This window comes from Mycteria americana, chromosome 16, assembly GCF_035582795.1.
Source record: "Mycteria americana isolate JAX WOST 10 ecotype Jacksonville Zoo and Gardens chromosome 16, USCA_MyAme_1.0, whole genome shotgun sequence".
In the NCBI taxonomy this organism is placed as follows: domain Eukaryota; kingdom Metazoa; phylum Chordata; class Aves; order Ciconiiformes; family Ciconiidae; genus Mycteria; species Mycteria americana.
The window spans coordinates 13,496,014-13,509,520 of NC_134380.1; the positions used below are offsets into that span (position 1 = coordinate 13,496,014).

General features: G+C 47.6%; 1 protein-coding gene across 5 annotated transcripts in view; it reads right to left on the minus strand.

Annotated features, from left to right (window-relative positions):
- Positions 1–13,507, minus strand: part of RPTOR (regulatory associated protein of MTOR complex 1) — a 164,022-nt gene that overhangs the window by 13,495 nt on the left and 137,020 nt on the right. For 3 of the 5 annotated variants that reach the window (XM_075518484.1, XM_075518479.1, XM_075518482.1), the window contains 4 exons: positions 11,724–11,838; positions 11,095–11,219; positions 9,709–9,813; positions 5,557–5,604 (listed from right to left, as the gene is read on the minus strand). In XM_075518484.1, coding sequence (XP_075374599.1) covers positions 5,557–5,604; positions 9,709–9,813; positions 11,095–11,219; positions 11,724–11,838 — 393 coding nt within the window. The remainder of the gene's footprint in view (positions 1–5,556; positions 5,605–9,708; positions 9,814–11,094; positions 11,220–11,723; positions 11,839–13,507) is intronic. The other 2 variants (XM_075518480.1, XM_075518483.1) reach the window with 1 other exon arrangement.

Sequence of the window (13,507 nt, forward strand, 5' to 3'; positions counted from 1 at the left end):
AGGGGAAATCCCCGAGGAACAGGTCTTGTACATTTAATTAGTAGGGACTTCTTTGTACCTGTGTGCTGCCTCCGCAGTACAGAAAGGTTTTGCTTAAAGCAGAGAGCTGTACACCAATTATCTTTGGCTTTTTATGCTGCAAAGACTGACCAACCCCAAATTTACGGGTTTTCCAGGGAGACCCTTATTCATACATTAAAAACACAAACAAAAAAACCCCAGGAGCGCTACACGAGGAAACCAGACAAGAACTCCAGGTTTTGTGTTTGTTTTCATCTCCTCGGGCAGGGCTCTCCCTTCGGCAGCGGCAGAAGCAGCATCCTCGCCTTGCAGAAGCAGCGGTTCATCCTCTCGTCCATGCCAAACAGGCTCTGGTGCTGAGAAATATTTTATAACCACGTGCAACCCGGAGTCAGAAAGCACTCCGCAATGCATCAGGACTGCAGGCTCCTGCTCAGAGCCATTCGCAGCCGCCTTCAGTGGGGTTCCCGTATTTCCACCTCGCAACTTGCTTGTCCAGAGGGTACAAATGTGAATTTGTCTCAATTTATTGCTAGGAATTAGCCCCAGCAGGAAATTTAAACCTACCCCAACGTGCTCTTTGTCACCGAAGGGCTGTAAGTACTTTTTACCAGACCAAACACCTTTACAGGGCACGCAGGAAACAACAGAGGCATCCTATAAACACCGACTTTTCTTCAAAGATGAGGAAATTACCTTGTTTTGCACAGATTCAGATAAAACATTTTGCCCGTCTCCCCTTCCTAAGCATTGCATCCAAGCCGTTTCCTGATCTTGCTGCATACTACTGAGAAGATTACTGACATTTATCGGCAGTCCGTCACCTTACCGCAGGAAATTTGGGACTCTCAGCTAAGCTGAGAGCTTGCATCTTTATCTTGCGAGTCAAATTGGGTGTTACTTCAGATTGCCTGGCAGCTCGGAGGGCTGCGAGAGATCCGAGGCAAACAAGCAGGCAGTGATTTAGATGATAAACATCACTGAAGTGTTTTCATTTGTCATCTTGTTTATGGCCCATGTGACAAGATAAACCTGGCAGGCTGAGATAGATATTGCCATTACCATCACTGATGGAGTTAAGCAGGCAATGTGCTCTTAGGCAGTTTTAAAGCTCCCAATTTTCCAGTTACATTCCCCGGTTTGAAGACAATGTTTTTCTTCAGTTTGATCAGTAGCAAGTCCCCAGCCTCCTGCGCTCCCGGGTGTCTTTTCTGTGGAGGGGGACAGAGAGGGTGAATTCAGAGCGATGGCTGGCGTTTCTGGTGCTTGTCTTGGCGTATCTGTCGGGAATCCAAGCACTGAGGACGTTCAGCGATGCCATCTAGGCGGCTAGGGAAAGTTCCACGGAGGGAAGCAGCTCCAGAGGGGTTTCACTTTACGTAAAATGGTGCAGAGATCTCCCATGAGAGGTGACCAGAAAGGACAAGGGTTCACCCCGAACCAGGAGCTGACAGAGCCCAGAGGTGGAAAGAAAGGAGGGAGGAGATGTCGGTGTGTGGTGCGGCTCCTGCCTTTCTTATAAAACTTACATAGTCCATATAAGCGATAACCTCTGCTCTCTGGAAGAGGGAAGTGCAGCATTTGGATCATCCCATAACAAGGAATCTTCCCTTTCTTTCATCAGCCGTCTTATTCTCTCAAGAAAATAGGAAATACCTTTTTTGCTGCTTCTGATGCGCAGCGCTCGCGGGCGGACCAGGCAGTCTCGGAGCGCAGGACGCTCGTATTGCACCACGCAACGCAGGTGTTGGAAATAACAGAATATTTGCATAAAAGCCGCAGCCCAGGAGAACTCCCGGCACCTTCCCACTGGGAGACGGGGCCGGCTCCATCTGCAGCCCGGAATGGCGGTGGGCCCTGGCTGCAGAGGTCGAGCCTGCGCCCAGCAGCGGCCCCGGGCTGGGGGGCCCGCTCCCGCTGCAGCCCCGGCCGTGCCCTGACAGGGAGGCGGGTGAAGGCGAGGGGGAAAAGGGACCCCAGGATGCGACTGGGAATGCTAAACCACGATTCAAATGTGCCTGAAAAGAAGAAAAGCCTTTGTACGTAAATTTAAGTCGTTGGCAAGCGTGTAACAGGGAAGGCTTCCTCTGACTGTGAAATGTTAAATTCAAAGATGACACTCGCAGTACGAAATGAGACATAAATAGCTGAACTATTTCTATGTAAGAGCAAACGTTTTCATGGTGGAAATGATACAGTATTGGCTCATGTTTATACGTTAAATTCCTAGTATTTTGGGATGAGAAGCAAACGTGGGACTTAATACTAATTATAATTTCCTTTTTAATTAACAGAGGTCCTTCTCCAGGATGTTACAACCGAGACCGCAGTTCACCTGCTGGGTTTTGGCTTGCACGGTTGGCATCGAAGATGCTTCTCAGCCTCATGCTGGCAAAAAGATAACGTACTCCGCAAACCCGTGCAACCGCAGCTCCTTGCCCGAGCCACGTAGCGGGGTTTTGCATTACCCATTTTTGCATTACCCCATTTCCAAGCTCCCACCTACTTACAGAACCGGGTAAACAGGGGCAATGCCGTGACACCAATGCAACCACCTGCTAAAGGCCAGTACTGAAACCGTGGTACCCTCAGAAGCCAACGCATCGCAGAAGCAGGCATCCTAGCAATACACGTCTTTTAATGCATCATTAATTAAGATTACAATTTGCCCATAAGGAATGTCACGTTCTCAGATAATGAGCAACAAATCTTCCACAGCTCAGGAAAAGAAATTTTTAAAGGTTTGTGGAGGTTTTTTTGTTTGTTTGGGGTTTTTTGTTTGTTTGGGTTTGAGTCTTGTAACACAAGTACTTGCAGTTCTGGGTGATGCGAGTTTATATACAAGGCAACACATACCAACAGCCGTGCTTGAAGCTGTAACTTTCTACGGCTGTTCCCCCAGGATTCCCCCCGAGCAGCAGATATTTGTCTGGATGGGATAGTTCCTTTTACAAATTTCAGCAAATAACACTGGTGTTGAAAGCAGCTGCATTCCAAGTGTCTGCACTTATTTTTAACGTCACTGGAATGCGGCCAACCCGTACTTGGCATTTCAATGAAATCAGGAATACCTACATAGCACACGATATAAAAGCATCTCGGATTCTGACTGATGATTTTTTAATCATGGGCCCTCCTGGTTGAGCGATGAGGCGCATCACTGCTTTAATTCCAGGAAGCAGTGGGAGGGTTGCATGACCTCACTCATCATTAATTTCTACAACATCCTTTCAAAAAGTGTCACTCTTCTTAGGCCAAAGACTACGCGCAGCAAGGGAGAAGAGTAGCTGTGATGCTGGGAATCCAATTAAAAGAAGACAAACCCCTGGAGCTGCAATTTCTCCAATTATTTTATTGCCATAAAAAAATCTGACCAGAAATAAGATGCTTCTCCCAAACTTCTTATTCCTAAAGGACAAGATACCAGCCCCCCGGGGAGACGTAGGAAGACCCACTCTACTTTCCTCTCTCCCTCTTGTTCTCCGGTATAAGCTCTGTTTGCGTCTGATCATTTGATCAGCTCCTTTTGCAGGTCAGAGCCTTCCCTCTGCCAAGGCTCCTCTCTGTCGCAGGCTGCCCCGCGCCGCTCAAGAGCCTGCAGCTCCCCGTGAAACTTCCCTCCCAAAAGCTGCTAACTTTTATTTCTAAGGCGGCCCCGAGGCCGCCTCTCCACCCTCTCCCACCTGGATTGCTGACTGACGGCCAGAAGAGTCAGCAGTATCCAAAGCAGAGCAGAGCCTCCAGAGGACAAGGTCCTGTTTTTCTGCAGAGCAGGTATTTGACGTCTTTCACTTTGTTTCGGAAGCCCCAGGAGAGCAGGAAGGAAGCAGGGAACTGGCAAGTATGTGCTTATTTTTTCTTGCTTGGCATCAGTATATATTTTCTCGAGGTAAGAGAGATTATGGCTGTTTACACATCAGCACCAACAACCCCCACGAGGCAGCGATGGATAGAGGCGGGCACGGGTCAGATGTATATTCTCTTGTTAACACCGTCTCCTTCTGCGTATCGCACACTCGGTTATGCCGGAGGGAGGTAACGCAGCGGCGTGCTGAGACGCCCCGAGAGAGCTCTGAGGGAGCGGGAGGTGAAGCAGCCTGGGCAGAGGGTCACGCTAACGCACCTCGAGACGCCCGCTAGCTCAGCTGCCTTCACGATGCCGAACGTGCGGCTGCAGACTTTGCTCCGTGCTCACACGAACTTCAGGGATTCCTGGGCTGACTTGCGCAGTGGCCTGATACGACCTGGACCATTAAGCCATTGGTCTTTCTCTCTAACTTAACGCTGATCTGCAATAGAGCAGTGCCCAGGGATTCCTGCCTAAAACCAGCACCCACCTTTTTCTCGGTAAAAATTCCTCACAGAAGCCTATGCAACGAGAACAGATTTTCTGCGCTTTAGTGACAAAACTAGTACATTTTATCTAAATATTGCTGATGTATTTTTCTGTCAAGCAAAGAGCTAATCTCATACATTTTCAAGACTTCTTCAGTGGGAGAGAAGGAATCCTTTTGCTGCATTTTTCACTAGGAGAACGCCTGGCCGGAAAATGCTGGTGAATGATTTTTATTGATTCACAATTATTTGTGTGCTTGGGACAGAGTGCGATTGCTTGGCATCAGCAGTATCGATCCAGCGAGGGAGTGGCTGGTATTTCCTTAAACTGTTGGGATGCCCGGTGTACTGAGCGGGGAATTCCCCGCAGCCAAGTCTCGCTAATTTTAGCCTTTCCGTTTGCCGGTGGGTTTTTGAGTTTTTATCACTCAGCAAATATTAATAATTGATGAATAACCCAAGATGACTACGTCAACATTAGCGTTCATGGACGTGCATACACAGAAAGATGCCCTGACACGTTAGCCATCTGTTTCCCCGAAGACCTCGGCAGCAGAGGAGGGGGCCAGGCTCCAGAGCAGACACCGAACAGTCCCAGCTTCTGCAGATGGAGGCTGGGGAGTTCGTTTACCTTCCTTCCATGTGAAAGAACAGAGTTTGTAAAATTTATTAGGCATATCCTTGCCAGAAGTCCACTATTCTAAGCCACCTGGGAAAGATTCATCAGCTTCTCCTTTTCACATGGTCTTTATAGCAAAAGCGTATTACAAATAAACCCCAGTAAAATCCACATTAGCGTAACGGTGGTTCATGTTTGGAACCTGTCATTCAAACCCTTTTGTCCACGGATGCTTTGAAATTTTCCTGGAAAGCGAGTCTCATACATCCCACCCGAACCTCCGCTCACTGCAGAAAGCTCAGAGTATGGCATGAAGGTGCCCGCTTCCCAGCGGCTGGCTACGCTCACCGAGAGAGCACAGACGCCCTCCCTGCATTTCTCCCCGCTGTTACGGACACAGACACAAGGCAAGGCATGGGAGAGGTAGAAGCAGCAAAGCTTTCCAGGAACCACAAGGACCCAGCAGTCATTCAAACAATGCCAAAACCGCCAACCAACCAACCAGTCAACCAACCCGAAGCCAGACGAGGAGGTCCTTCCCACCCCAGCTGATCGTAGGTAACAGGAAAGAAAGCACTCACCTCCCTGTTTACTTCTGTCAAGATAGATTGAAACCCTTCGGGCCAGACCTGTGAGAAGACAGGGATTAAGGGGTTGATGCTAAGGGTAAGTTGGTCAGCCAGAGCAAAAATAAATCTTAAAAAAGGATTAGAAAAAGCAACTCAAATTAAAGGAAAGAACATAAAAGAGAAGCAGAAGCACCGAGAGCAGCACATGCCTCCATCCAGAGAGCAGGCACTAGTTCAGTCACAGCATTCCCCGGGAAACCATCAACAGTGGCGCTTGTCACGTGTGAAGTGAGTATTCTGGCTGGCTGACAACAGCACAGATTTGACATTTCTTCTTGAACAAGGAGACTATCCTTTGCATGATCTGGTCCCTGTTCTGAAGCAAAACGCATCAGGAAGCGACAGACAGAAATCCAAATAACTCAAGCACAGAACACGAGGCTTCTGCCACGGAAGGTCTGGGCTCCCCGCAGCGAGTGCCGCTGTCCCGGGGACTCCTCTGCCCCGTGCTTCAGGGGATAGCTGACCAGCACGCCCAGAGTGCAAACAACTCCTGGGTGCTCCATTTAAACAACCCTTAAGCTAGCCACGGACACAGACTAGTTTCTAGCCATCAGGCAATCAGAGAGCACTGCAGCACGGCAGGGAACAGGGAAGCGAGAGGCACCTTGGGACCAGCCTGGAAAATCTTGCACAGGGAGCTCCAGGTATTCAGGAAGAGACCGGGCTGAGCCCTTCGGTCCTCCCCTGGCTCCCCTTTAGAAGTGATATACTGGTTCTCTTTGCTGAACTGGAGAAGGGAAAACAACGCAGGCACCTGCGACAGCACCCGAGGAGCTGGGGAGGGAACGGCTGAGCAGACGGCGTCTGGTCACGGTGAAGCAGCTGGTTACGCTTCTGTATTTTTTCCAAATTCCAGAACTGTAATGCTTTAAAGGGCAAAGCCATTCCGACCAGAGGATCGTGGCTTGTTTCCCTTTGTCACAAAGAGACAATACAAAACACGGCAGTTTTGCTCGGAAGCACGAGCATGGCCACTTGTTGTAAGAGCCAGCCCGAGAGCTGTGCGAGCCAGCCTGCCCCGCAGCGCACATCCAGAGCGGCTCCAAACCGAGCTCTCGCGCAGACACCAGGCGATGGGTCTCTGCGCTGCTCCGCGAGCTCGCACCGCTCACCCAACGGCAGCCTTCAAACACCCTTTTCTATAGACATTGCCAGAATTCCCTAAGTCTCCTGCCGTGAAATTACAGCTTCGGAGCACGTCAGGTTTATGTTCTTCCTACGCTGCTCACTAGAAAATGCTTGGTTTTTTCCTACATCTTTTGAAACACCAGGCTATTAACAACAGGCGTTTCGCTTCTTCTCAGCTCCCTCCATCTCTCATGCTGGAGATTCCCAGTCACTGCCTTATGCTAGAGCACCTGGTACCAATGCTGCTTTAAACACCCTGATTTTGACCTAAAGAGACTTTCCTGGTGCATCATGAGTGCAGATTTAAACAAGATCAAAATTAAAAAAAAAAAAATCTTATACAGAAAAAAGAGGGTGCCCACACAGTAGTTTGCCAGCGTTTAAATTAAGACTCACCTCCCCTGAGTCTCAAGTCAACTATTAAGTGCAGTGAACTGGGGCCAGGTTTAGCACACTAACCTGGCTGTACCAGCTCGTCTCTCTTACCTCGGGCTGCACGCCACAAACCAGTCCTCTACAGAGCGTAGAAGTTTAAGTTCTGTGCCTCCCTCTGGTCTGCTCCCCCCTCTCAGGCAGCCCCTGAGCATGTTATTGTTGACCTCCCATTGCTCGGACAACCCGGGGATGCTTTTCAAGCTTCCAGAGGTTGTATTTAGGTATTACATATTTCTCTCTGCTTTTATAAGTGGGAAAACTGCCTAGAAAAGTCAGTATCCTGGTTGCTGTCAAGAAAGCTATTAAATTCAGAAATGAGTATGGCACAGGGGAAAAGGGTGGGAGAGGAGAGAAGGAAATCAATAGTAGGAGCAAACAAACTCCAGTAAAACTCCTGAGCTCTGCAGCTTCAAAGATCCATCTTCAGCTTTACGAGCCAGTGCTGGACCACAACTATGGTCTGAGCAGCAAAAGAACTGTTCAAGAGTCTCATTTTCCAAGGGGACTTGATCCGCATAGCTCTTTTGAAGTGACTACGTTTATTTCTCTCTCCACAAAGAAATCTGTCCTTCTCTTCTTCCGAACCTAATTCTATGGCTCCGAAGGTGAAAGGCAAAGAAAACAGGACCCAGACTTCCTAAGACTATGCTGGAAAGAAAAGGGGAAAAAACCAAATCTTAAAGAGAACAGGCTTAAGTTTCAACACTCCTGTTTTGGCAAGCGTAACCATTCAACTCTTATAGCTAAATCAGCTCTTGCCTCAGCTCTTAATCTATTTTGCCATGTCAAACATCGATGCTATCAATCCTTTCTGCTGTGTTAAAGGCCTGTAGAGAGCAAGGTACAATCAGCAAATGCTATGCCTCGGTAAGGTGCACGTAGAAAGGAAGGCAGGAAAATGGGATGAGCCTGAAGGAGTTCAGTCGACAGTTGTCAGCGTCCTCCCTGAACACGACTGATGATGCAGCAAGAAGCCGATGATCAGAGCGGTCGGGGGGAATTCCCCGTTGTTTGGGTGAGTCCGTTACCAGCACCAGTGAAGCAAGTTCCTGAATCCAGGGACGGTAAACATTAACCAACATCCTTCAGGAAAGCTGGCGTTGACAAGAAAGAAATAGAAACCAACCGAATGACGCTACAAAGGGCAACTTGAGATGACTACTGGACACTTTCCTCTCCGCCTAAGGAGATCCAGGCCTTTCGCCACTCGGTGCATTACCACTGTTTTCCTCCTGCTTTTATTGACATCTCTGCAAAGAGCAGGTTTTGACCATGGCAATTTGCACAGTATGCTGCAAACTTCCAGCAGCTTATAATCAGTTTTGTGCACATACCGCAGCGAGGCACAGAGCCTAAAGTTACCTCAAATACAGTTCCTCCCTCCTAAAACACCAGAGACGAACTGTGAGGTGTTAAAGAAAACATAACAGATAGGAGCTCGACAAGGCAGCACTAGTAAAATCCAATGAATAGCTAAAAGAGCAGTGTCAGGCTCCTGTGATGAACCACATAAGCTCAGAAATGAGAACTGTCAGATTTTAAGGTCAGGATGAATTATGACGGTCATCTCATCTGACCTCCTGCACAGCACAAGCCAGAGAGCCTCACCCAGCAATTCCTGCATCAATCCCACAAGTGCTGATTGAACTACCGCACATTTAGAAAAACTTGTAGCCTTGATTAAAAATATTTAAGTGGCAGAGAAGCACCATTAGAGCGTTACTATATCACCAGGTCTCAGAAGGACGAAAGGTCCACCTCCTTTAATGTCCTAAAACAGACTTCAGGGTTATTCAAAGCGGTGTTCTGGCTTCATCCTGGCTATGGCTGGATGCCAGCGCTCCTTTTTAAATCTTTTTCTATCCAACTTTTCTAACACTCAAAGCAGGTCAATGTCTAACTGTGCTGTCCTTCTGCACGCGTCAGATTTAGATTGCATATTCTCTTGCCACCTCCTGACCCACAATAAACAGTGAAGAATAATTGCCAAAATTTGAGCTCAGGCTAAAGGAGGTCACAGGTGCAACATGCAAAGCTGTGCAAAGGCTGAGCAGTCCGTTAGGAGGAAAGAGGCAATACGTGAGCTACCTCCCACCCAAAGGGGAAGAAAAACCTCCTGCCACACCGAGCACGGAGCAGGGCAGCGCCCAGTTCCACCGTTGTTCTACAGTTCTCTCCTTAGGAACACAGTTAAGAGGAACGCTTGGGCAAGACGGCTGCTGTGAAGCTTGTCAAGGACAAGGACTTTGTACCCTTCTGCTCCCCAGCCAGAGGCTGCTCTGGTTGTTCTGCAGTGTGTGTGTGAGGTTGCTGTGTTGGGCTTTCGGTTTTGATGGTTTGTTTTGCGAGAACTGGAACAGTAATTCCTCACCAAGGCCTGGCAAAAGGCCATTCCAGAAGGCAGAGACTGTTGAACAAGGGTGTTACTGACGGCTGAAGTTGAGAAACCCATTTTATTTTCCCCATCCCTAGAAAAAACCCTACCGTCGCAAATTATTTTTACCCCCTGCCCCCCAACAAAACTTAGTAGGAACCCACCTCGTGTAGTTGGCAGCATGTCTGAGAGCCCCTGCCAGGCAGTTACCATCTCTGGGTTCTTTTCCAGGTCTGCAAAGTTCTTCCACACTCTGATGGCACCATCATCTTGGGGAGCACAGAAAAAGAGAACGCCATGCAACATCACTGCTGATGCAATTCATAATTACTTGTGCACAACAAAGGAAGAAGAGAAGCGGAACTGTAGTCATACAAACTCCCAAACTAAGTGTGTCACTTGAACTTAATCCTTTTTATCAGAGTTGTTTTTCCTCTCTAATCTTACATCCATGAAACCCAAAGCATTGCTCTACTGGGAACTGTTCTGGAAGAGCTTTTCTCCTTCCCTTGAATAACACCTGACATTAGATGTCGCTCCACTTCTTTGACCCATTCATTTTCTCCAGGATTCGTCTCTGTCATCCTTGCTATTGGTGCTGAGAGCCACAAAAGTACCCTACTAAATACAAAATACAACCCCACAGAAGAAGCTGAATCAACGCCCAGCCCATCAGCAGCAAATCTTTCAAGAACATCGTGTATTTTTTCAATTTGTTCCCCATCTGTGAAACTTTTGTGCTGAGAATCAATAAATTGAAAGGAAAATGTCCTAAAGGCCCTCTCAGCTCCTCTTCCACCTCTCTTAATTATACCCAACCTGTACATTTCAGCATGAAGTTTGAAAAGCTATTGAAAACACTTAGACTGACAGGTTTAGAATGGTTCCTTGGGAGAGAAGCAGATCTTACTCACAGCTTTACAGACCAATGAATGGGAAAGAGCTCTTCATGCTACCTTACGTGATGCAACAGGGCATTCTAGGGAACCGTTTCCCCTGGGTGAGATATACGGACTAGAAACTCAGAACTATTTGAGAAGTTTAGTGCTTAAATAAGCTCTGCCTGCTCTAGACTTAAAACAGCACAAGTAAAAGAGTTTGATTTCTCACACTTTGGTTGCAGCACGATTTCCTTTTCAGCTCTGGACAGCAGCTTTTAACCAACTAAAATCACGTTGCCCGAGATATTGTATAGGAGGAGGTTGCCATGAACTTGCAATGATAGGTGAAGACTCAGAATGGTGTAACAAATAAAGCTGTGATTGGAAGTGGTTTCAGCAAGTGTTTGCTTTGTTAGTCACCTGAAAACCTCTGCAGCACCTACTTAAGCAGTAAAGAGATTTCAGTAGTGCCAGAAACAACTTTCAGGTTTGATCCTGGAAATGCCTCCTCAGCTGAGACCAGGCAGGCCAGCCACAGGGGAGGGGAAGGGTCAGCTTGGTCCAAATTCATAGAGGGGAGAGCAAGAGGTCCAGAACAGCTCACATGGACTTGAATTCTGTAAAGGTCCCCCACTCCTGCCCTCATACGTGGGAAAATTTGTTATTTACCTGTGGCAGTCAGCAGCAAGGAGCAGTCCTGTCCATTCAGGTACTCCATTGCTGTGATCCTGGTGTATCGAGGGTTGCCGTTGTGGAAATAGTCCAGCTTTTCCCCTTTCTCCCAGTCCCAAAAACTGGGGGAGGAAAAAATATCAAGTCAGTTCTTGGTTCTTTGTGCAAGCTATAAAGAGATCTACTCATCACAGCAAAACTAAAAATTATATACATTGGATACCAATTCAATTTGTTTTTCTCCTTTGGTGTTCAGCATAATTTTATTAATAACATACGTCAACCTTCTGCGAAATAAATAGGATAAAAGCCCAATTGTAAGTAACTATTATAAATCTCTCAGGATTCACTCGCAGCCCTCTAACCCAGCACCTCCGGTAGAAAAGGACTCGGTGCAATGCTTACAACTCTGGCACTGAACTCTGGGAGGACTCTGCCCCCTCTCCCTGCTTGAAAGAGGGAAGGATGGCCACGGAGGGGAGCGGGGAAAAGAAAAGGAACAACGTATGGCAGCGCTACCCCGCAATAATCCATACACGCTCTCTGACGTGCCGCCCCGAACCTATCCGCATGTGCTCCACGGCGGCAGGGCAGCAAGCGCTCTAGAGACCCAGGGAAACTCTTACCAGATGCTGTCTTTGTCGGCTACGGCGATGCAGGGCGTGAACGGGTGGAACTTCACCACGGAGGGGACACCTGGGTTCCTGTTGAGGAAGATCTGATCATCCAGCCGGGAGATCCCTGCGGGGGGACAGGAGGCAGCCACGGCTCAGTGCCCGGGAACGTCCGGCCCAAGGGACGGGGCTCGGACCCCCCCAGCTTCCCAGCGCCACGTGCCACCTCTCTCCTCCTCCTCCCCTCCCAGTTCTCACCAACAGACCCCTCAACACTTTCCTCCTTCAAGAGCCTTCTCAGATCCCAGTTACCCGACAGCCCCGACTCCTCCACGCCGATTGTCTCGCGTCTTAAGGTACAAACTAAACGTCGTGGAGACAAATCAGGGGGCCCTTGACTTTGGTAACTGAAGAGAACACAGCAAGCAAGCACTACCAAGCCCAGAGAAATACCAGTTTGATAGAAAAATTAACATCATTTTTTCAAAATAAAAAAAGTGAAACACTTTTTTTCAACTTAAAATACAGTATTTCTTTTCAGTTTGTGGATTATTTATTTAACTTTCCTGTTCAGTTCTTTTAAATTTTAGGTTAATTTGCAAATGAAAAAATGTATTTTCCACAGAGACATTAAAATGACGGTTAAAGACCTTTCCCATCTTTTCTTTAGAACAGTTTGCTATTCACAAACAGTTTTGGTACCCCTGACACTGCAATCTTTTGGCACAGTATGAATTCATCATACAAAACATAAGCCCAAGAGACGTTTACTCAGTTCTAGTTTGCTTTAGAATGCATCCATTTAATCTAATTTTCATTAAAAGATTGTAAGTCTATTTTAATTCTTCTTAATATTTCAGATTTTCTTTTTTTTTTTAATGAATACTGGCGTTTTAGTCGCTCAGGTCAAGCAACCAAATATGAACACTGTTTAGAAAAAGATTTAACTTCTTCAGGCAAGCGTGAAAAATCCCCTTCTTTGTATTCAAAAAGATCTCCCAAGCCATCTCCTGGGCTCCAGTTTCATTTCTATATTACTCTGGTTTATGATACTCTGCAGTTTCATGACGTTAAGCTACCCATTGTACTGACTCGAGCCCAGCAAACCTCCAGACAATGAGGTACACGCAGGAGCCTGAGCCTTGGGCAGTTCTTCATTCAGCAAATCATTATTTCCCACTCCGTGTGCCTCAGCGAGCAGCCCAGGAGAGGAACAGCCCCCACGTGTAGGGCTCTGCCCCCGGGAATGCTGCCGGGAGGATGCGTGAGAAGAGCTCCCATAAATGCCACTCGCCAGCCTCTCCTGTTCAAGGCACGCGAGCAGGAATAACGTAAGTACGCAAATTCCTCAGGGCGCTTCATTGGGTTCTGCTGTATTCGAATAAATTCCTGCGCTATAAGAATTCTAGCCCAACCGCTGCCTCGTAGAGGCATAAAGAGTCATAAATAAAAGCAATATCAGCTTTTTGGAGAGTACGCGCTAATGAAACACGAACCTGAGGCACGTTAGAGGGAAACGTGTAAGCACACATAAAGCCATACATACAAGTATTAAAAATATAATGGGATATAAGGAGCGAGCAATCATTTACAGAATTCAGCAGAGCAGGGAACGTGAAAGACATGGCTGGGATGTCTTCTGAGCATCCGGAGGACCCATCCAGCAGCTCGGCAGGGCTGGTTTGCCATGAGCGGCCGTCCAAACGGCGTCTGACACACGTCAAACACTGCCTGAGCCTTCTTAGCCAGACTGCAGCTCTGAAGTTTATCCTACAACACTCTGCCTTCTATCCCTT